The 20,906-nt window shown below is 44.0% G+C and overlaps 1 protein-coding gene across 1 annotated transcript in view; it reads right to left on the minus strand.

The window, feature by feature from the left end:
* Positions 1-3,248: 3,248 nt before the first annotated feature.
* The window catches only part of TNFAIP8L3 (TNF alpha induced protein 8 like 3), a 47,351-nt gene continuing 29,693 nt past the window's right edge, over positions 3,249-20,906 (minus strand). Inside the window, exon 2 of the mRNA XM_082488795.1 lies at positions 3,249-4,362. Coding sequence (XP_082344921.1) covers positions 3,800-4,362 — 563 coding nt within the window. The 3' untranslated portion in view covers positions 3,249-3,799. The remainder of the gene's footprint in view (positions 4,363-20,906) is intronic.

The following is a 20,906-nucleotide window of genomic DNA, read 5'->3' on the forward strand; positions in this document are numbered from 1 at the left end:
TCCTATAGAGTCCCACCAGTAGTTTTTCAGCATAGGAAACTGTATCATCTATTCTGTGTGGATAAGACTGTGTTGTCTTTTTCTGGCATTGAGGTATATAAAAATGGAAGTAGGCTTGCTTAAGTCACCCAGTTAGGACTTGCTTTCGCATTTCTGTTCCTGTGATAAAAGTTAATTGTGCTTTACCTCTTGGTTCTCTTCAGGGTCAGCTATTTATATGCCTTTTATGTGAGAGTGTGTCTCTAACACAAATAAGATTACATGTTCAGTGCAATGTACTGTTCTGTGGTACATGTGCAATTTCATTAGGATGCCCAAAGTAGTCACTCCCTTCAGTTTCTTCAACATTAACATTTTTCTCTTTAACTTTATGTAATAAAGTTGGCAGTGATGAAGCAAAGAATATTGTGTCCTGCCATGACATGATTCATAAAACTAAACTGACAGCAATGTTTTACCAGCAGTGTGGCTTGAAACACCACTTAAGAAGATTGCTTTAAACTTTCATTTTAAGGTACTTGGCAGTTTGCTCTTTGTGCCAATCCTTAATTGCTTCCAGTATAATTGCCATGTGCGTTGTTTGCAAATCCTGAGCTCTGTCAGCCAAAACAGTTTGCTTTTTCTGGGAACAAGGATAGGAGAATATATGCTTGCTGTTGTTTAAACATCTTAGTAGGTTCCAGCATCTCCATGTTTAGGGCAGGGTTTTGAAATACGTCAGGGATGTGTCTACTGTCTAACTTAAATCACGTTTCACTAAACTGAACTGAATACATATGGGAGTCTTGCAAGAAGGTGCTTGGTAGGAGCTAGATCCTGGGGTGCTACATCTGCTCTGGCCCTGAGACAGGCTGCCTGTCTGCCTTCTCAGCACCTGAGGGTGAGAAGATCGTGCCTCTTCCTCCGCACGGCTTGTGAGGGAGTATCCAAGCTTGGTGACTGAACCCCACCGCTAAACATGCTAAGCCAGCATCATTTGTTAGCTCAAGTGCATGAGAACTTCGTGGAAAACCAGAAATTTCCTTTGCTGCTGATGCATGTTTGTGTTGCGTGTGTGTGATGCAGCAGAAATGTGAATTTCCAGTTTCCTTTTAGTTTCCTTAGACTGTCCATCTACGTCCACAAAATCTGGTTGTCAAAGAGCATTAAGGTTGCAGAAGTTGAAGGTGGCAAAACTTAGATTATTTCCCTCCTCTTATTGCTTAATTTTGGTTTACATTGGATGGCAGAATAAATAAATCAAAAGGAAACAAAAAGGGCAGTAATCACATTTTTAATCCACAAATATGATAATACATCGTGTACTTAAGGTGACCTGAATGAACATTGCCGGTATTTTAGCAATGTTATTACATACCAAGCTACAAGTACAAAAGTAAACAATGAATATACAGTATATGCAAGTATGAGAAATACTTGAAAACATTCTTTCCTTAAGGCTAATCAGATTTATAAATAAAACAGCAGATGTTCAGCTGGTTTGTCTAAAATACCAGAATCTGAATATTGATACTTGCAACACATGAAAAGAAAGTCACAGACACAGGATATCCCTTTCCTTTGGACATCCTGAATTTTAAATCTCTTTTTTTCTGGCCTTAAAAAAGAACTTAAATTTGTTTGCCAGAAGTGAAACAAACACACAAAATCTGACGTGTGCACTGGGACAGGAGTGTTGGATACAATAAATAACTGTTCAAAAGCATCAATTGACAAGTACGTGCTGGGGGGGGGGGGGGGGAAATGCAGCTCATGGTGCATGTAAATATGGCTCTGCAAATGGCTGAACTTGCAACCCCAAATGTTGGTATTTCATTACTGTGCTGTGTTGCAAAGGAATCGTCCACCTTCATTACTACCAAATAGGTTTTTTATGGTTAAAGGAAATACGTGAGTAAAATGAATTTGTTACAAACTGCTCTGGTAATGTCTTGTGCTGCCGTTTTTACTGTGCACCAGAATGAGTTTTGGGAGCAGATAAAAATCCATCTAGCGCGACCCTAGTGACTAGGTGGTCTGGGCATGTGTGTTCTCAACTGTGTAAAGGTGTGATAGTCAAAATTGTTGTTGCAAGAGATACAATATAGTAATTCTGGGGTGAGGGAAGACAGAATAAAATTCTGAACAGTTTTCTCTACCACCATAGTATTTAGGAGTTTAAATGAGAAACATAATTTTTTCTTATCCTAAAGTAATGGGCAATCAATACTAGAAGTCTTCCTTAAAGAGGAATGGCTTTCGAATACAGTTTGTCTTTGTCAATTTTCAAGTACGTGCATCTCTGTATTATAATATATGTGATAGGGAAGGTGTTACCTCCAGATAATGGGATTGTCTCCTATCTGTTTCATTGTCTCCTATTTGTGTCGACTAGAAGGAGAAGGTACGTGGCACTGAAGTGTCAGTGGATAGAGGTGAGTCTGGAGGGTAAGATGTAGAGGGCAAGGAGAGGAGAGATTTCCGAACATCCTTCCTTTCCGTAAGGTCAGCCAGCACCTACCCAGCTGAGAGGTTCTGCAAGTGGCAAGCTGGTGTATCTTCTGCGCTCCGGTTCTCCATTCATCCTAACAAAACTGTACAGAAACCAATATTTCTTTGCGAAGTGTTTTCAGTTTGAAGACATCGGTATATTTTGTTTAAAAAACAAAAACAAAAAAAAAAAAACTCACCGAAAACATTCTGAACAAGTCAGTCAGTCATGAAGCTCACCAAAGTCACTAAGACAGTTCTCTTAAGACTCCTGTGGATATACTACACTGGGTTGGCACTGCAAGCATAGCGGATGCACTTCCTTTTTTATCACACCTCTGTTTTACTGTAGGCACAAATTAACACGGTGGACACGTTAAACCGAGAGTTTTATGCGGGCTGAAGCTTTTGAGGATGGGGGATGTAAACGTTGCTTTGTAGCTCCATTGGTGTCTTAGTGGTGCTCCTCCTCGCAAGTGCAATCTTCACAAAGACTATTTTGTTCTTGCAGGCAGAAAGAGCACAAAGAGCAGCGTAACCTTCATGACGTCACCACATACACAAACCCTGAGAGCGGGGAGACTGATGTACTACTTTATCTAGTTTTCTGGTTGCCTTTGAGCTTGAACCACAGAGCTGCTTTTCAAAAGGAAAATGAAACCTTCTCTCTGTTATTAGCAGGTATAAACCAAAACACTTTAATGAAAATATTGCTTCATAGAGCAGCTCTTTAAATTTGCTCCCACTTCTACTCGGTTTGCGTTATTCGTTATTCCCCTATTAGCCTTCAATACTATGTAAAATCAGAGATGCCTTCTCATATTGATTCCTGATCCTTTTGAAAGGAGCGAGCTTAGTCCCTCACAGCCCTACTTTCTGTCTAAGCTTTTTCAGTTAGCGTGGGAATAATAAAAACATAGGCACCAAGGGCAGCCTGGGGGTAACTTCCATGCGTTGCTTGTTTGCCTTCCCCTGTCTATTTTTACATAGCCGTGCGTTTGAGTTTACTTTCTTTTCACACGTTCAGCCTTGAACAAAAAGCCAGTAAGATCATGGTGTATGGCAATCTGTTTCTGAACAATATATATCAGCAGCCTTGTTCACTCCGCTCCTTGGAAAAGACTGAAATATCTGAACAAAACAGTAAAATTGATATCTTTCTGATTTAAGTTTTCCACTTCATCACGAGCCTGGTGAGCACTTTCTGGCCCTGCTGGAGACTCTAGGAAGAGACCGGTAGGAAGGAAGCTCGCTTGCTCACCACGGCTCATGAAGGGTGGCCAGTTCTAGAGAGAACTTTTTGGTTGGTTTCTTGTTTTTGAGCATAGTTTCAGAGGACCTTCTCATCAAGTAGTTTGTTGATGCCATCGCAGATCTTTTTGAGGTACGGCCGACAATCCCCATCAAGACTGTACAGGGCAGTTAGAAATTCCACATCCGCAAAGTGATTGAAGACATGGTTGATGCGCCCGTGGGATCTCGGTGTCAGGTGTCGATCTACTAGTTCGTGCACAAGGTCTTTACATTCATTCAGAAGTTCTGCAAGAACATTTCTGTCAAAAGTGTATTCTACCTCGTAAAAACTGACAATTGTCATGGCAGTTTGGTTCAGCTTCTTCCTGAACTTGTCTACGATTTCCAGCTCTTCTTGGTTGAACTGATTATTTCGATAGAGGATCCCGATTTTTATTGCCACTTTAATCAGGTCTTTCATAATTTTATGGGCTTCCTTTTTGTTTCTCGTGTGTTCCTTTGTTACTTTGTACAGCTCATCAAAGATTTCACTGCTTGTGTCATCGATCAGCATGTTAGCCATGGTTTTGGTTGCCATTTTAGTCAGGATCTTTTTCTGGGCTTGCAGTGCGAGATTCTTGGAACTGAAACAATCAGGACCTGTTTTGAGACAGTAGAGAAGAAAGAAAAAGTCAGTTTTATTTGGTGAATAGTTTTCATAATCAGGTAAGAAAAGTAGTGCCTGTGTGCTTAACTGAGACATTACGCGTATCACTGATGGTTACAGGTAGTCATGATTGCAGTAACGGGACCGCTACCAATGCTGTATTTCCAGGTATCCTTGGGCTCTCAGACATCCGTGCTTCAGGTCTTGCTGTCACTGAGGTTTTCTGCTTACAAATTAAGAGCAGAATATCCTGGCGGGGGATATCTATGCTGGTTCTTTGCTAGTCTTTTAATTTTGAAGTTCAATATTAAAGCTTTCTTGGCAGAGAGATCCATTCGGATGTTGTGGTCAAAATAATACATAAACTATCAGAGATGAGCAAAATAAGATACCGACAAATAAATACGTGAACCTGGAAAAATTACACTTTTGGTCAGTGGGAGGCACTGTTGTTGCACGGTTAGACTAAGCAGCATCTCTGCTAATAAAGCAGATTCATAGGCATGGATTTATTTTGCTTTAATCTCTAGTAACGATGCCTTTCCCGTTTGTTACCAATTTGCAAAATTATAGTGTGTGAGTTTTGTAAAACGTTGATGCTTCAGTGCATGCGGTTCCTGCCAGATGAAAATAGCCGAGCTATTTGCTCTACATGTATCACAGAAATATCTTGGATTTTTTACCTTTTACCCATCAGTGCAAGTTTCACTCAGCACAGCACCCCAGCATGTGGTTATTCCTGCTGGACTTTATCCACCGAGCTTCTACATTTATTGGTAGAGATAAATTTGACCTTCCTCTGGTTTTCACATTAACGTTGGTTTTTAACTGACCCTACGTGGACAAAGTAAAGGAAATGGAAAGATTTCATATGAAATAATCATCCAGTTTAATACTCGGGTAGCAAAGTCTCTGTTGGGTCAAAGCGTATTTTATTGTTGTAGCAAAACAGTGATGAGTGTGTGAGTATACTCAGGCTTATGGCTGGTGAGGTGCGTGCCAGGCACCAGCGGAGCGGCCTCTCTGGTAGGAGACATCTTCCTCACCATCCCCTCCCGTCTCCCGATGGAGATGCCTGGCTTTCCCTGTCAGATGGGGACCTCGCTCTGATCACCTGGAGATCAGAGCCTTGGATGGAGGTAACAGTGCCCTTTGCCAGCTGCTGGGGAATCAAACCACTAAGAGATTAAAAACAACAATAAAAACCAAAGCTTCCAGCGCTGAATTGATTTTGGAGCCTGTGAGGGTCTTAGGCTGGTTGGGTGAGCTCTGGAGGCCCTTTCCAGCCTTCAGCACGTGAATGCTCAGCTGAGACACTGTGCTGTTGCCCCACTACGCGGCTGTCAGTCTGTCTGTGTTTGTGGTGGAGTCTGCTCCGCAGCCTCGCTCCTGCTGCCGTGGGTTCACCGCAGCCTCTCCTTCCTCCCCAGGCTCCCTCACATGAGGCTAACGTGGTGTGGGGTGCCAGTGCTCATTTCGAATAAGTAACACTCTGAATTTAAATAGTCTTCTGCTTAAATCCTATTTTTCAAGTTAGCTAGGATATTAAAGTTGTCATCTATCTTTGTGCGCTACAGCTGTACCACTGAGCAACATGAAAAAGTAACATTTAATTTCAACTGAACCACCACCTGGAAAAAATAATTCAATGTGCTTAAAAGAATTGCCTGTCATTTGGAGAGAAAATTGTGGGGCTGAGCTGCTGACTGGAGGAAATAGAAAAACTGTGATTTAATCTAGAAATGATAAAATCAGGATGAAAGCATTCTTTCACTTAGCAGTACGTGGGTATATAAATAGTATCCGTGATGAATAATTATGTGCATTTGACACAGTAAAATGGAAGATTAATATTAGTGTCTGTTTCTGTACTAAGCATTGGCAAGTAATCGAGTGGACGCAGTTGTTCAGTATCTGTTTTGTTCAAAAACTGAAAATAATTGCTGCAGATCTTCAGACTATTAATTTTACTACTGTTCTTGACACTTCAGCCTGTGTCGTTTTCACCAGGTGAGAGCCCAGTTGGCTCCCGCCGTGCGCAGTTCTCCGCTGCAGGGAGAGCTTTGCAGAAGTGGTGCAATTCCACGGCTCAAAGCACAGCCTGCAGTCGCGGTGCACAGAAAGAGGTGGCGAGCAAAGTACCGCATCCCCCATCACATGTCCCGTGTCTTTGGTACACCAGCGCATCTGTGGGAGAGTCGGGACCAGCACAACTGCCAGCATGTTCTCAAACATGTACGCAGCTCCATGTGATTTCTGAGAGGCAAAATTTGATGCTAAATTAGCACGTAAAAGCTTCTAGTAAACATCAGAAGTGAGGTTTGTCTGGCACAAAAAAAGTGGTTCTGGGTATGTTCCTATATTCGAAGTCCTGGCTCTCATCCACAGAACCGAACAGAGTGCAGTCTTCAAAGCTGACAGCCCTGCCTTTGGTACCTGCCACGAGGGTAACAGCGCTCCCAGCAGAAGGTGCAGGCCAGGAAAGGGCAGTGCGGCCAGAGAGCGTCAGGCTGAGCTTAGCTGAATGTTGAGGCTGGGCCATTTTTCCATGGCAAGTCCCAGCTGTGGGATCTGCTATGTAACAGCAGGAGACTGAGCTCCTTCTCATCTTTCTTAAAATAAAATAGATGTTATTACATTGGAGCTGCTAGACTTTTCTGTAGAAGCTGTATTCCCCTTTCCTCTGTGATTTCCTTTCCCAGCCCCTAATGCTATGTCCTCCTCCTTCTCTTGTATCTCTTGCTCTCCTCTGTTCGGTCCAAGACCCCAGTTTTGTGCCTCCTATCCTTGCTGTGGCCCCCTTCACTTCACACTCCTGTCTCTCCAGCCTGGCCCACCATGGCATCTCCAGCAGCCACGGGTGCTCGGAGCCCTCAGAAACCAGGCAGCTCCAACTGCTTTGTGCATGCTCCTTTCCCCTGCCTCCCTCCATGAGTTGTCCTGCTCTCTGTATTGAAAAGTCTGTAATAGCTGGTAACCAGTTTCACCACCGGGACTGCTCTGCGCTCTCTCCCAGTCAACTCTACCCAACAAAGTCCTGGTGGGGAAGTGCTGCGCTCTGCGGGGACACAGGACAGGCTTGTGCATCTGTAGCATTCTGTGGTGCTCTGTGTTAGCTAGAGAAGCTGCAGCCTGCTGCCAAGGTCCCTCCACCGCCTCAGGAAACCACTGAGAAGCTCAGGGAGGAGAACTGCTGCATCCCAGCTGCACCTGCACGCTGCCAGGATCGGCGCTCTGCAGAGCCTCAGCCCATGGTCTCCACCTGCCCGAGCGCCTGCTGGTGGGGTCAGACAACATGCGTGCGATGAGGAGGAGGCTGACAACAGTCATCAGCCTTTTGCTCAGCCTAGACACGGCACAGGGGCCGTTGGCAAAGGGTACACTCAGCTGTGCTGAAATTCAGGGAGTGCAGAGTTTTACAGGAGGGTATGCTGGAAGGGGCGAGGGATTGTTTGGATTCCTGCCTCCAAAATCACGTAGCGCTCAGACACCGAGGTGACGCCTTGCCTTTTAAAGATCACAAGCGGTTCGCCACATGATTAAATTCAGGCTTTCATGGGGACTGCAGGTTTACTGTGGCAGTCTTTTCTTACTGCAGCACATTGCTCGTCACGCAAAATACAACATCTTCGCCTCCTACATGTAGCAATTCTATTTTCTGCTTTCTTTCATACAGCAAAACAAATCAGCAACAGCATTATAGATGCTATTAGCTTTCAGGAACATTACACCAAAGCTAAAAAGGAAAAACCAACCTCTGAGCGTACTGCTTTGCTGGGTAATGATTAGCTTCCATAATGGAAAGTCTGACGTCTTCCTTTTACTAAAGTAAGGACCGATTCTGCCTTCAGATCTGCTCTCTCCCTCTCTGTGATTTAGAGCTGTGTATGGTAAAAGCTATTCAAAAAGCCCCATGTGACAGGATTGCTCCTGTAGCAATCTTCCGCCCTTCAAAAAGTGCAGCTCTTCAGACCTGTATTCCCACAGCTGTGGCACCCGCAGGGGCACGGCGCAGGAGGGGAGAGGCTGCCGTCCCGCGGTCAGGGCGCTCCACCGCTCCCCACCAGTGACTGCCCAGCTTCTGGCACACGGTGCTGGACACCACAAAGATGTCTTACATCCACTAAACTTAATAACAGCATTGCTTAATAACAGAGTTGCTTAATAACAGAAGCACGGAAAAAGTTTGGCAACTCTAGAGAGTGGATGTAAGAGTTCTATATTTTAAGAGTTTTTGAGACTAAAACGCAAGAGCATCTGTAATATTCTCGAAATATTTTGATTCCAGATGGCTGTACCAAGTACAAAATGATTAGAACTAAATGCTCAGCAATACTATTTTCATGTAAATATCCATTCAGCCACTCTGTACAAAACACACGGCAGAAGCAGTGAACCAGAACGTGCTCCCACTATGCCCAGGAGAGAGCGTGGTCCATGTTTTCTGAGAGCAATTAGACAGACATGGAAACAACCCCCCCCCCGGGCACACGAATCCATTTCCCTCCCAGTTAGCCATTTCTTAGTCAAAGCCTCAATAAAGTTTTGAAGCCAGGATATCCTCTCCCCTGGCAAATGGCTGAAAGGCACATTGCTGTGAGCTCTGGAGGGCGTGCTGCTTCGCGGGTACAAATGGACAGAGCTGGAGCTCATCCGTGGAGTTTCTGTGGAGTTTGTCCAGTGCGTTTATTAATCGCATTAGCAGGCTTGCTCGGAGAGAGGGAAATACAAAACAATTTCTTTGGGTTTTTTTGCAGAGTTGTTGACACTGGGGGTTGTTACTGCAGTGCTTGCTGCACCTTGTACTACGGAATTAGCTCAACCATTGACTTCAGGTGGTGTGGAGAGACTCACACCTGGAGCCGTGTGCCTTATCTCCCGCTTGCGCTGCCAGTGTAACCCCAGCTCCCCGCAGTTTGTGCTGGGCTGTTTTCAAGCCGCTGCCACGCGCTGCATGTGTGGCACTGAGTGAGCTCGAGAGCACTCTGGAGAGGTAAGTTGAGTTGCTGTAAATTAAAGGACTGAGCCAAAAATCACGAAGAGGCTGCAGGCTGCAGTGGGAGGTGATGGGATTGGAAAAGGTCCTTGCATCTGTGCTGCAGCTGTACTTTAAGCAAAGGGCTGAACGTTAACCGAAGAAGAGGGAAATACATAGAAAAGTAAAGATGATGAAGGGGCTGAAATATTTTTAATACTCCTGAATCCTCAATTTTCAAATGCAGTGCAGCCTCTGCAGGAAAAGACAGGCTTTAAGGAGTCAGCAAAGCTGCTGGAAATGGGCATCCCTCCAGCTGCTAGCAGTCGCTCAGCCTTGCGAGAGAGGGACTAAGCCAAGGGACAGGCGCGCTCTCAGTCTGCTACGGTATGAGATAGCTGGGTTGTGAAAATTGCTGTAGGAATGCGTGGTTTTAATAACTCGTGTGACTCAGTTTGAATGCATCTGTGTATTTTAACCTGGTGACACACCTGCCCCTGAGCCTGGAGAGTCTGGGAATGCCAAGGAGAAGGAATGAGGCAGGTTTATCGTAAAGCCCTTGCAGAGTTCAATGAGCAGTGGGTATCTGAACGGTTAATCCAGCGTTGCTGCTGCTGGTGATGACAATTTACTGGGCTGGCAGCTTGTTTCATTATTACCTAGGGTTACCTGTAATGTCTCTTTTTCTTGATATAAATAGTTAATAAAGCAAAAATAACCTTTAAGGAAAATAAGAGCAGGAAACTTTGTTAAGCTGTTACGTAAAACTGTAAGGACAAAAAAAAGCTAGTGCAGATTTGGAAAGGAGAATGTACAAACCAACAAATATCTAGTTGCTTAATTTGCAGTATTCAGACTAAATATTTAGAGGTAATGAGCTGCAAACTTGCGTGTTTTACTTATCCTTCAAGTATCACTTGCATGCTATAAGATTGATTAGAAAAGCGAACCACAGAACTCGGGATTTCAAAATAGCTCTAAAAGCAGACGGGGAAAAAAGTGCACTAAAAGCATTTCTCTCGTAGTATTTTAGTACTGAGCAGGCAAGGAGCTAGCTGTAAGTGTGCCTATTACTCTTGGACAGCTACAGGATCACTGCAGAAGAAACATTCAGTGTTTCCAGTAACTTTAAGCCAAGAAATCCAATAGACCAGATGGAATATATCAGCTTTCAGGGAGGGCCAATTTAAACATGTGTAAGCACCAGGGACCCGGCGCTCAAACTTTTAACACTTCTGAATTGTTACTACGAACATAAAAGGGTCGCTCATTTCTGTAGTGGAACAGGAGATTACAGACTGATAATTATACGATCCTGGGAGAACGTACCCATTTCCAAACGTCTGAAGGCAAAACTTGGACATGCTGGAAATGGCAGCAACAGCCCTGTACAGAGGGAACATGACTGAATGGAAAAAAGACCATTTTTCCTTTTAGTGCTTTATACGAGCAGCAATCATGCTGCACAAAAGCACTGTCTGGGAATCTAGTGACTGGAGCTTCCTAATGATGGTCTCATTTCAGCAGCTGGCTTGCATCTGGCATTTGCTTTACTAACACATTGTTGTTACGGACTGGAGCGTGCCTTTCAATACCTGGCAGAGGTGACGGTAGGCTGGGGAGCCCCTTCTGGAAAGAGAAGAGGAGCAATGCAGAATGAGCGGTTAAACTGTTGTCCTCGTCTTGGTAACGCCTCCAGAGATGATATTCAGGGGGAGAGGAGCTCAGCTGTGGTTTCCATCAGCTCTGCAGGAGCGGCCAAGAAAGGGACTGGCTACGCTTTTCTCCTGCTACCCCCAGTAGCTGGCTGGGGATTGAACTACACTGCTGCGTTCTCCCGTGTCTAAAAGCAGTAGCTGGCAAGTGGTGTCTGGCTAACACCACTGTCCTGTGGCTGAAACTGGCCCACGGTGTGAAAACCTTCCCAAGAGCTCCCTTGGTTATGGGCACAGCTGACACGGTGCTGGGATTTCGTACGGCTGCTATTTGACATTACAAATGAGACATTACACTTGGTCATATCCTGAAAACTCGCATCCAGCTTGTGAGAGAGGAAACCACTCCCTGACCGAAAGGCTCTGTGAGGCCCATCTCCACGCACCGTGTCCCTGGCCACAAACCAAAGGATGTACCAGGCAGCCACTACTTTGCTAACGACCTGGCCCTCACGTCTAGCCTGCCAAGGACGAGCTTGGCACACACAAGCAGCAAAGTCACCTCTCTGAAAGTGGCTGCCAAAGCTCTTAATTTTTTGAATCCAGTAACATATATCAGAAGGAAAACCTAAGCCAGGCTGCAGCACAGGGAATGGTATCTTTGAAGAACGACATTCAAGTATTCAGTTTAAACTTTGCACCTCCCATTTTGTAGCACGTGGGGAAGCTCTGCCAAGGCAGCAAACACATCTGGTTACACACGCCACATTTGCCAAAAGTCAAACAGCGCAGAGCTTGCTTACGCAGCACGCCGAGGTACACACCGAGTGCCGACAAGGCTTTGCTCTTATCTGGAAGTGCTCAGGTGTTACAGAAGTCAGTCAGTCTGTCTGCTAGGAGTGATAGTAAAATACTGCGGTGTTTGGGGGTTTTTTTAAGCTTTACTATGTGACTAAAGAGGTTTTGATAAATTGACAACTGTCTTTTATAAACAGGTTTAAAGTCTTTCAATGTCAGCTCATTATGTTGCTAGCAAGTGCAAAACACATTGAAAAGACTGAACATCCCTTACCCAGAAAATGCTGGTTTAACTCTGGCTGCCGCTGCGAGGCAGAACGCTTGCGCGCTGCCAGCAAAGGTTTGACAGGGGAGGTATCGGCAGTAGATTGAGCCACAAGAGACCAAGGCATTGCCTGGGCTGGTCTTTAGGGAATGGGAATGCAGGGAGGATCGGTTACTACCTGTTGCGGTGACATATTGATCCTGTTCCTGTATTTTGAGACAGGTATTTATGATTATATCAGTGGGGTTTTCATTAAATGCTAGCTTTGGGCAAAAAACGTCTTTTAGAGTGGGGAGGTGTGCTGACATACCCAAAACACTACAGCAGGCTCTGGGGGCTCACAAAAACCAGCAGATAGCGCTTTGGTGGCGACAGGGGACACCTTGACTGGGTTACGATTTCTTGGCCTTCAAACTGTCAGTGACTTTTTTTTTTCCCCCAATATATGCTATATAGCAAATCCTGGGCAGTAACTGTTGGAGAGTTTAACTTCTGCCTCTGAAACATTTTGTGATTCATCTCCTTTGTCTTCTCCACAATTACCACATTTCTTATACCTTCCTTTTAAAGACACTGCATTTAAAAATAACGTGTCGTGGTGACTATGTAGCAAAAATATCTAATTAGACAAAAAATTATTATGTCTATAGGAAAATTATGCTTGTTTTAATGTCTGGCTATGTAGTTTTCACAAGAAGACAGTAACGAGTTCTTTGGTACGTGCTAAGGAACTGTTTATTGCTTAGATGGGACAGAGTCTCTGGGGGAGCATCAGGCATATAATGAATGATAAACCAATTATCTTGTTAAGGAAAAAAGCCTCACAGGCTCTTTTAAAAGGACTCAACAATCATATTCTTCCACAGAAAAGTAACAATTATCTAGAAAGGAAAGGATTTTCTTGCCAAAGTACTATTTGCCACTGAGACTCATCAGCCATGAGAAACCTTTCAAGATCTTAGGCCACCCTGGTTTTATCCAGATGCAATTATTGTAGCAATTCTCTTTGTAGATGATCTGTGGAACTTGCTTGCAGTATTACTTTATGATCAGTTTTGAAACTGGTAGATTCTGTTTTGAGCAAAAACTTGAAAGGGGAGGAGTGGGGAGGCGGGGGGAATTTGCAAGCCCTGAACAATAGCAAATCCAGCCTGTGTTACCTCAGCATGGGGGGTACAGCTACGCACCCTGGAAGCCAGCAGCTACAGTCGCCTCGCTTAAGGCTCCCGAGGCTTTCTGTTTTCAGTACATACAACCGTTCTTGCTCCAGAAATGCAGCAACAACTCAATCTTTCCCCTTGCCTCTTCAGAACAAACAAACAAAAACTCCCAAACCACACACAGAGAGAAAACAGAGCCAGGAGAGACAGTGTACAACTATATGGTGGTGCTTTCCACCTGTTGTATCTGTGCTTTAGTATTCACTTGCAGCGGCCCAGAAGCAAATCTCCTGGTTTGTCCCCTAGCTGTTTTCCTGGTACAGATGGGGGGTTTGGTGCCCGGGAGCAGCTACGCCCTTTTTCTGATGTTTTAAACACCGTGACACTCGCAACAGATCCTGGGGGAGTTGAGTGCCGTTTAATGACTGACTTGGATCCTCAATCCGGATGCACGAGCTTTTCTGTGTATCCTTTCATGCCCTCCTCTGGTAGGGTGAGGGAAGGAGAAGGGCTACGGAGGTAGCTGCACTTTTCGGGGCTTGGTGCTTGGTAATTACCACAGCCATCGCTCCTGGTTAACAGGAGGTGCAGATTTCCCTGTGCTTCTGTAGCTCAAGTGCTTTCTATTCCATCCACAGAAGTCTCTTTAGCATGCAGGAGCCAATCGTTCCCAGTAGGAACATAATAATATGCTGTTAGTGCAGCAAGGCCTGGCAATATCAGCCCTAAATATTAAACAAGGCCTCCGTGTGATAGGCGTGCTTTTAACAGATAAAAGTGCAGCTAAGAAACAGGCTATTGGGTACTGGTTTACCATTTTCTTCTTTTTCTCCCCCCTCCCCTCCCATTTCCCATCCCCTCAGGAAGAAAATTCTGAGGGTTTATTTTTGTGCCTTGAAGTAGCTCGTTGCAGTACACTGCTCTTTCTCCAGAGATATAACGTCCTTGCCTTTTACATAGAGTAATTCTATTTTTGACTCTAATATATTAAGAATGGCATGAAAAACAACCACATGTATGCTCTAGGGATGTACAAAATTCCATGAGAAAGCAAGCAATTGGGACCCCAAGGATAGCTGGTCCGAAGATGCCGTGAAATGCCAAGATGGCATTTCTCTGTAGCTTAATACGAGGCTGAAAGAAAACGGGGGGAAACGTGTTTCCGCTAAACCAGGTCAAGGTGAATAAACTCTCAAAACGCACGCAATAAGCTGCAACCGCAGAAGGTGTCAAGCTGGTGCTGACCAAGGGGGCTCCGCAGCTGCACTAGGCTGAGCTCTGCCACGTCCAGGGGGAGAGGAGGGGGTGGGCAGCTCTGGCACCGCATCCCTGCAGGACCACACCAGTATCTCTGCGGAGCACACGGTTCTCTTCACCATCCTCCAGCACGCTGTTCAGATGCACCCAAAACGGCCCACCTTGGCCCACTGAGGGGGAGTGACTGGAAGCAAAATTGCAGCTCACTCTTGTGGTTTTTTGTCTCGTTTCTAAAATACAAAACCCCACTGACAATGCTACGTAGCCGCCTTGGCTCGAAATGCTTTGAGGGCGCTGATAGAGTGCAAGTGCGGACGGGCAGGGGTAACGCTGGGCTCTGTGTGTGAATGAGAAGAGGCTGGGGGGGGGAGGGGAAAGGCAGGGTGTTTAAGCTTGGAATTGATTTAAATTAATGGCATCCATGTATCTGGCAAATGAGGGGGATATTTTTTTATGAACGCCATATGCTATTGTTTTACTACCTTGGTATTTGCTTGCTTGAGCACTAGGTTTTGAATTAAGAAGGTGATGGATAGGGGAGAAATAAAACAAAGGCAGAGATCAGGTACAGCTGGAAAAACATACTGCGGGTCCCTAAATAAAACACTAGAGGAGCTGTTAATTTTCCCAATTAACTCTAGCCATGCTTCCAAACCCTGTTTAAACCAGAGAAGAAAGTCAAATGAGGGGAAGATGAAGAGGACAATAGTGGCAAGAAGTGTCTGACAGCAGTTAACTTTTCCCAAGTCAGGAGCAGACACTCCAGATGGATCACAACGTATTTAAAACTATTAAGAAAAAAAAGTGTAATTACCCTTATGCATAGACTATTTATTATCTCATTTTTAGTCTTTGCTTATGTGCTTTGGGGGAGTCAATTAAAAGAAATACATATTTTGAAGATGCTGATTAGTGCTTACAAATCAGCTACTAGTCACAGGGCTGTGGAAGATGAGGGTTTACAGCTTATAACATGTTTGGACCTGTCGTTTGGCAGTCAGCAAACAGGCCCAGCTATGGCTATAGTACAGCTGGAACAGTAGGACCGTGACGTGACTGTCACTAAAGAAAACAGAAGGTGTCAAACCTGCTGCAACGTGAGGGCTTGACAGGGCCAGAGGGGAGTTTCGAGTGTGGCTTATCCTGTGACTAATTAATGTTCTTAAACCAAACCAAAAAATCAACACCTCCCCCTCCCCCCAAAAAAAAACCCAACAAACCAAAAAACCAACCAAAAAACCAAACCAAAAGTCTTGATAGAAGAGACTCTGCATGTGTTTAAATTAATGACTAAAGAAATATTCTTCTGAACCCTCACCATGAGTCATGCCCAGTTACAGTATTTTGTATGTCACAGCATCATTACTTGCAAGGTATGTGGGTGCTACCTATGTCTGTGTATTTATAACAGTTTTCATTCCCGCCACGAATGCAAAGGCCTAGATTTGTAAAGGTACCTAATGTATTACTAAGTGTAGTCTAAAATTTTAATTCCTAGTCTGAGAATATTCAGGAGCGAAAAAGGGACTACAGAAAAATCTAGAAGAGTTACTGCAACATGTGAAGTCTTTTGGGGTCAAGAAAATACTCCTGATTAATTCACCACTCACCATACTAGTGACCCTCCTTCTGCCTCCTGGCTGCAGAGCATCCCTTGCTCCCTTTGCCCGATGGCCGCCTGCCCCAGCGTGTGGTGCCTCGGCACGCAGCCACACAGTGTTCTGCTCTGTGCCCCGCTGCCGGGTGGAGAGAGTATCAGCTTCTCTGACCCAGGTTTTAAACTATTACACTTCAGTTACCGTAACAGGTTACAGGATACAGGTCCATGCTCTGCCTGCGCAAACACGGCAGTCAGAACTTCATCGCCGTTTGAAGCAGACAGTTGTGTTTTGCCCAGCTCCGAGCCGGTGATGCTTTGTGCTGCAGCTTTACAGCGCAATACCAGATGGGAATGTTGCTTGTGCAAGTCCATAAAAGACCTGAGGGTATCCTCCCTTTCTGAGTAAGAGCTGCTGATAATATCAGTGTCTGAATGGTGCCTGCTCTGGTTTCTTTTAACTCATTTGAAGCATTCCCCTCCCCCCGACTAAAAGTTGAAAGATTTCTTTAGAGACCTCTAATAGTTAATCCCACTATGGCCTTGCTGAAAAAAACTGTTTGCTTTTTGATTTTAACAATCAGAATTGATATTGTGGAATCCATCTTCAATGAGTTAGTTCAATGGTACAGTTATAAATGAACCAGTGGTGTTACAAGTTTAAAAAAAAAAATTAAAAAATGTCATCTGCTTTTCCTGGCTGACAAGCAAATGAGTGAATTCCTTTTTCTTATAGTTTAGGGGTTCTTTTGCTTCTTCAACAGAGAACAGCTTAAGCCCGTGCTAGACTGAAATAGCTGCCCACGCACAAACACTGGCGCTCTGCATACCTATACAAGAAAACTCTAAACTGAACGTGTCAATACTGTTCATCCAGGGCAAAATCAATGTCTTGTTTTGAGTCTGAAAGTGCTAGAAATGTATTTCTTAACAACAGCAAAGCTGAAACTGAAAAGGCAAAAGACATGAATACTTAAGAAAAAGAGAGTCTGCTTATGCCTGTTTACTGTTGTTCCCAAAAGAGGACAACAAAACTAGAAGAGTCTCCATTTACTTATTGTTTTAAACAATGCTTTACTGTTTGCCTGGTTATTTAAAAAACAAACAAACAAACAAAAACTTTTACAGTTGCAGAATGTTAGGCTGTGTAGAATTCTTGACTTGCTTTTTTTTATTTATTTTTTTTTTTCCTCCCCCCCTGCCTCTAGAGGATTAGCTGCTGGGGAGACGGCCAACCCAGATTCTAAATGGAAAACTCCTGACCAAAGGAAAAATTAACACTGGTCAATGCAGCTGGGATTCATCATGCTCTCCATCTCTTGCAAGGTTTTGTGCGTCTGATTGGGGATTTATTGGTAGGAAGAAAGCGCATGTTGCCTCATGCCTCAGATGTGATCTATAACCCTGTTTTCCTTTAAGATGAAGCCTGATTTGGACTTTAATATATCCTTCGGGTGACCTGCTCTGCACTGCTCCTCTGCAGTCTTAGGTCAAGTATCCGATCAAGATGCACAAAACACTAAGAATGGAATATGTGATGGCTTCCATCCCTGTGGAAAAAAAGAAAGACACAGCCCAATAAGTGTCTGTCCATCCCACGTGAACTAGACCACCTGCTGCATTCTCCATGCTTGTTCTCCGTAATCCTGTTGCAAAGAATGACCACCGTTTATCCAGCATTTTCTTTAATAAAAAAGAATAATTTTTAAACCGTTAAAACCTTAGTATAGCTTAATGAAAATATAAGCTGAGTCTTACAGTAAGAGTAAAGGATTACTTCCTGTGGAAGGATACAAAACTCAGTAAGGTGGATTTGCAGGTCAGTTGTGTTCCTCCTTGGTTCAAGATCTGCATGAATAATATCTGCCAAAATTTACAATGTCTTGCTGTCTTACACTAATGAAAGAAAAAATCCGGAGGTTATACTGGAAAAAGGGAGGAGAGACTAGACTACAAACGATGGTTTCCCTGTTATGGGTTTACACTAAAGGGCTAAGCATGGCACCAATACTTTCACAGCGATGCAACCGACCCAAGTAGCATAAATAATATCGTACAGCCCAAGCTCCTGTAGAGAATAAATGAAGATAATCTGGGTCTGTACTTTTATCTTGTTCATTGTGTGTATACATATTGCAAAATATATCATGCCAGGAGGAATACCCTGATAACAGGGATGCTTTCTCTGTCGCCAGGGAGTCTCTAATAACAGTTTAACAGCAGCAGCTGTAACCACCCATGGTGTAGAGGTTCACTCTAAGTGCAACTCTTTATTTCAGGCAAGCAGAAATGGAAAAAGTGCTGGAAAAGTACTGAACTGGTCAAGACAGTTCTTAGGAGGTCTATTTCATTATTCTGAGGCATATGAGCAATATGTTGTGGGTTTTTTTTATATGTGTATATATATGCATGTATCCTCATTAAATGACATTGCAGCTACATGGAGATGGGATAGAATTTGCAGAGGAAAAACAAAAAAATTACTGCCTTTATGTTACCTAAAGAAAACCCCGAAGGGACAAGCCTCAATGATAAACACAGATAAGCAGAATGTGCCATCCCTCATGAGGTTTCAATTCTGCGAAATCTCCAAGTACCTATGTACTGAGTTTATTTGTGCCGATACCTACACATGTACTGAAAGCATCCAGCTGAATATCCAGGATAACGCAGAAATGTTACCTCTGAACACAGCAGTCACAACAGTCTCTAGAGAGACTCCACATGAACTGAATCAGGCCCAGACTGATATTAGGAGAAAGTAACGCAGCACAGCCCCCATGCTGTTATCACCTCGCTGTTTCAGATGCCAGCAAAACTGCTGCCTTTATAGCTGGTTAATGGTAACAGAATAACAGACAATCCTACAGTTCTGCTAAAAAATTGCGCTTAGGAACAAAAATGAATTCCACCAAAACAACTGCTACTTCTGAAGGTAATTTGGTCAATCTTCCTGTGTCTTAATCTCAAGCATGAATTTTTAGACCATGTCTGGTACACGCTGAAGAAACAGAGCCACCGGCATGCTCCTTTTCCTTCCGGAGCCATTCTAAGCATAGGCTGCTTCTGGAAGCTGATCAAGAAAGTTTCCAAAGGTGCGTTTTGACCCATCTGATCTCTCCTGGATTTGCATGGTATTCCAAGAGTGACCACCCCGTGGGGCTTCCTCAGTCTAGCAGTTGCCTGAGGGGAAGTACTGCTGAGTTTCCTTTTACTGCTTTTTAGGACCTGGTAAATTGTTCTTTCCTAGAGACTTAATCTTGCGTTTCTCAGTCCTGCTCTAGGGCTCTGCTGGGTTCAGTGCGCTTTCCGCTTGAAGAAGCGTGACAAAACCTACTTCTTGCTCAGCTCTCACCAGTCCCGTAGGAACAAACTGGTTTCTGCCCAATCTCATGTTTCCCATTCATCTTTTTCTACAATGAAGAAAAACGTTAATTCCTTTCTTGAAGAAGTCCTTTCTTGAATAGTTCTGGTCCGCACTGCTGTGTACAGGCAACCCACCAGAGAGGACTTTGTCTGGTTAGGATAGACCAAACCACTTGGCTCCCAATTCGGATAACTGGTTCGATTCTCTGTAGCAGAAGGATCTAACAATCCCTACCATATGCTTGTCGAGAGAAATAAGACTACTCTGCTTGTGCGTTTTGTAGGGTTCAGCTTTTCCTGAAATAACATCTATCTGTAGTTCCTGCTCTGCGCTCCTCCAGTTGCCGTACGTACCATAACCCAGAGACATTCACATCTAATCACAGAAACAATGAGCAGAACGCAATCGCCGCCAGGGAGAGCCTTTAATCAAACCGTACATTTGTATGCTTTTAAATGAAGACTGGAGCCTTAAAAAGGAATGACTGTATAACTGTCATTCATTACTATTGTTTCATATACCAAAATAATCTCAAGAGTTTCCTATGGGTTTGCACCACCAAGCCTAGAGAACAATAATCCAGTGTTTCTGCTCTAAATACAGGTATTGCTCTATTGCTTATAGGGTATAAACGGTTAGTGGGAACATTTATATAAACTCTATCATCAGGTTGAACGATACTTTAAAACAAATCATTTAACTTTTACTAACAGTGATTATAAATTTAATGAAACTTCCCAGGATGCTTTAAGCCAAAAGAGAGAAAGTTTGCAGTGCTCCCCATAGAGACATAGCACATTACATATTCAACACGAAAGGTCTGGAAGAGGAGCCCTTTTGTTTATTCTTCTTTCATTTTAACTAACGCTAATTTGAGCTGCTAGTGTTATGCTATTAAGCCCTACACTACAATATATTAGAAGCTTCCCTTGGCAAATAACTGAGCAGAAGTTTAACGCTGCTGACCTCACCTTAGTGGAGCTGATTGTGCTGCCAAACTCAAGAGCTGGCATGCTTTTTTTTTTTTTTCCTCCTCACCCCCAAGTCTATTCAAAAAGTTTCTTTTGCAGCAATCTGTTCTCTTCCTCTGGGCCTGCTGGTGTTGCTGAGGGCCTCTTGGCATAGCGCTAACTATTCAAGCCTGCCTTTGCCTTTGGGGTCAACTCGCTCACCTGCATTTCTCCAGCTTCTGGCAGCACTGGGCCCTCCCTAGCTACAGGTCTCTCAAGGTTTGCTGTAGGAGCAATGCTACCAGCATCTCCCCCATCAGTCAGCCGTCTGTCTGTCCTTTCTTCAAGCCTAAAGCCTGAAGATGATTTACCGCTCGCTGCTTCTCAGTATTCTCTCCCCAAATATTAAATACTCTCATGCTTACAGAGAAAACACCTGCAGAAGCTTTACCCTTCCAGGATGCTTAACGACCATCCCTCCAATGCAAAATACGCTCATGATAAAATCGCATT

This window comes from Vanellus vanellus, assembly GCF_965231255.1.
Source record: "Vanellus vanellus genome assembly, chromosome: 11".
In the NCBI taxonomy this organism is placed as follows: domain Eukaryota; kingdom Metazoa; phylum Chordata; class Aves; order Charadriiformes; family Charadriidae; genus Vanellus; species Vanellus vanellus.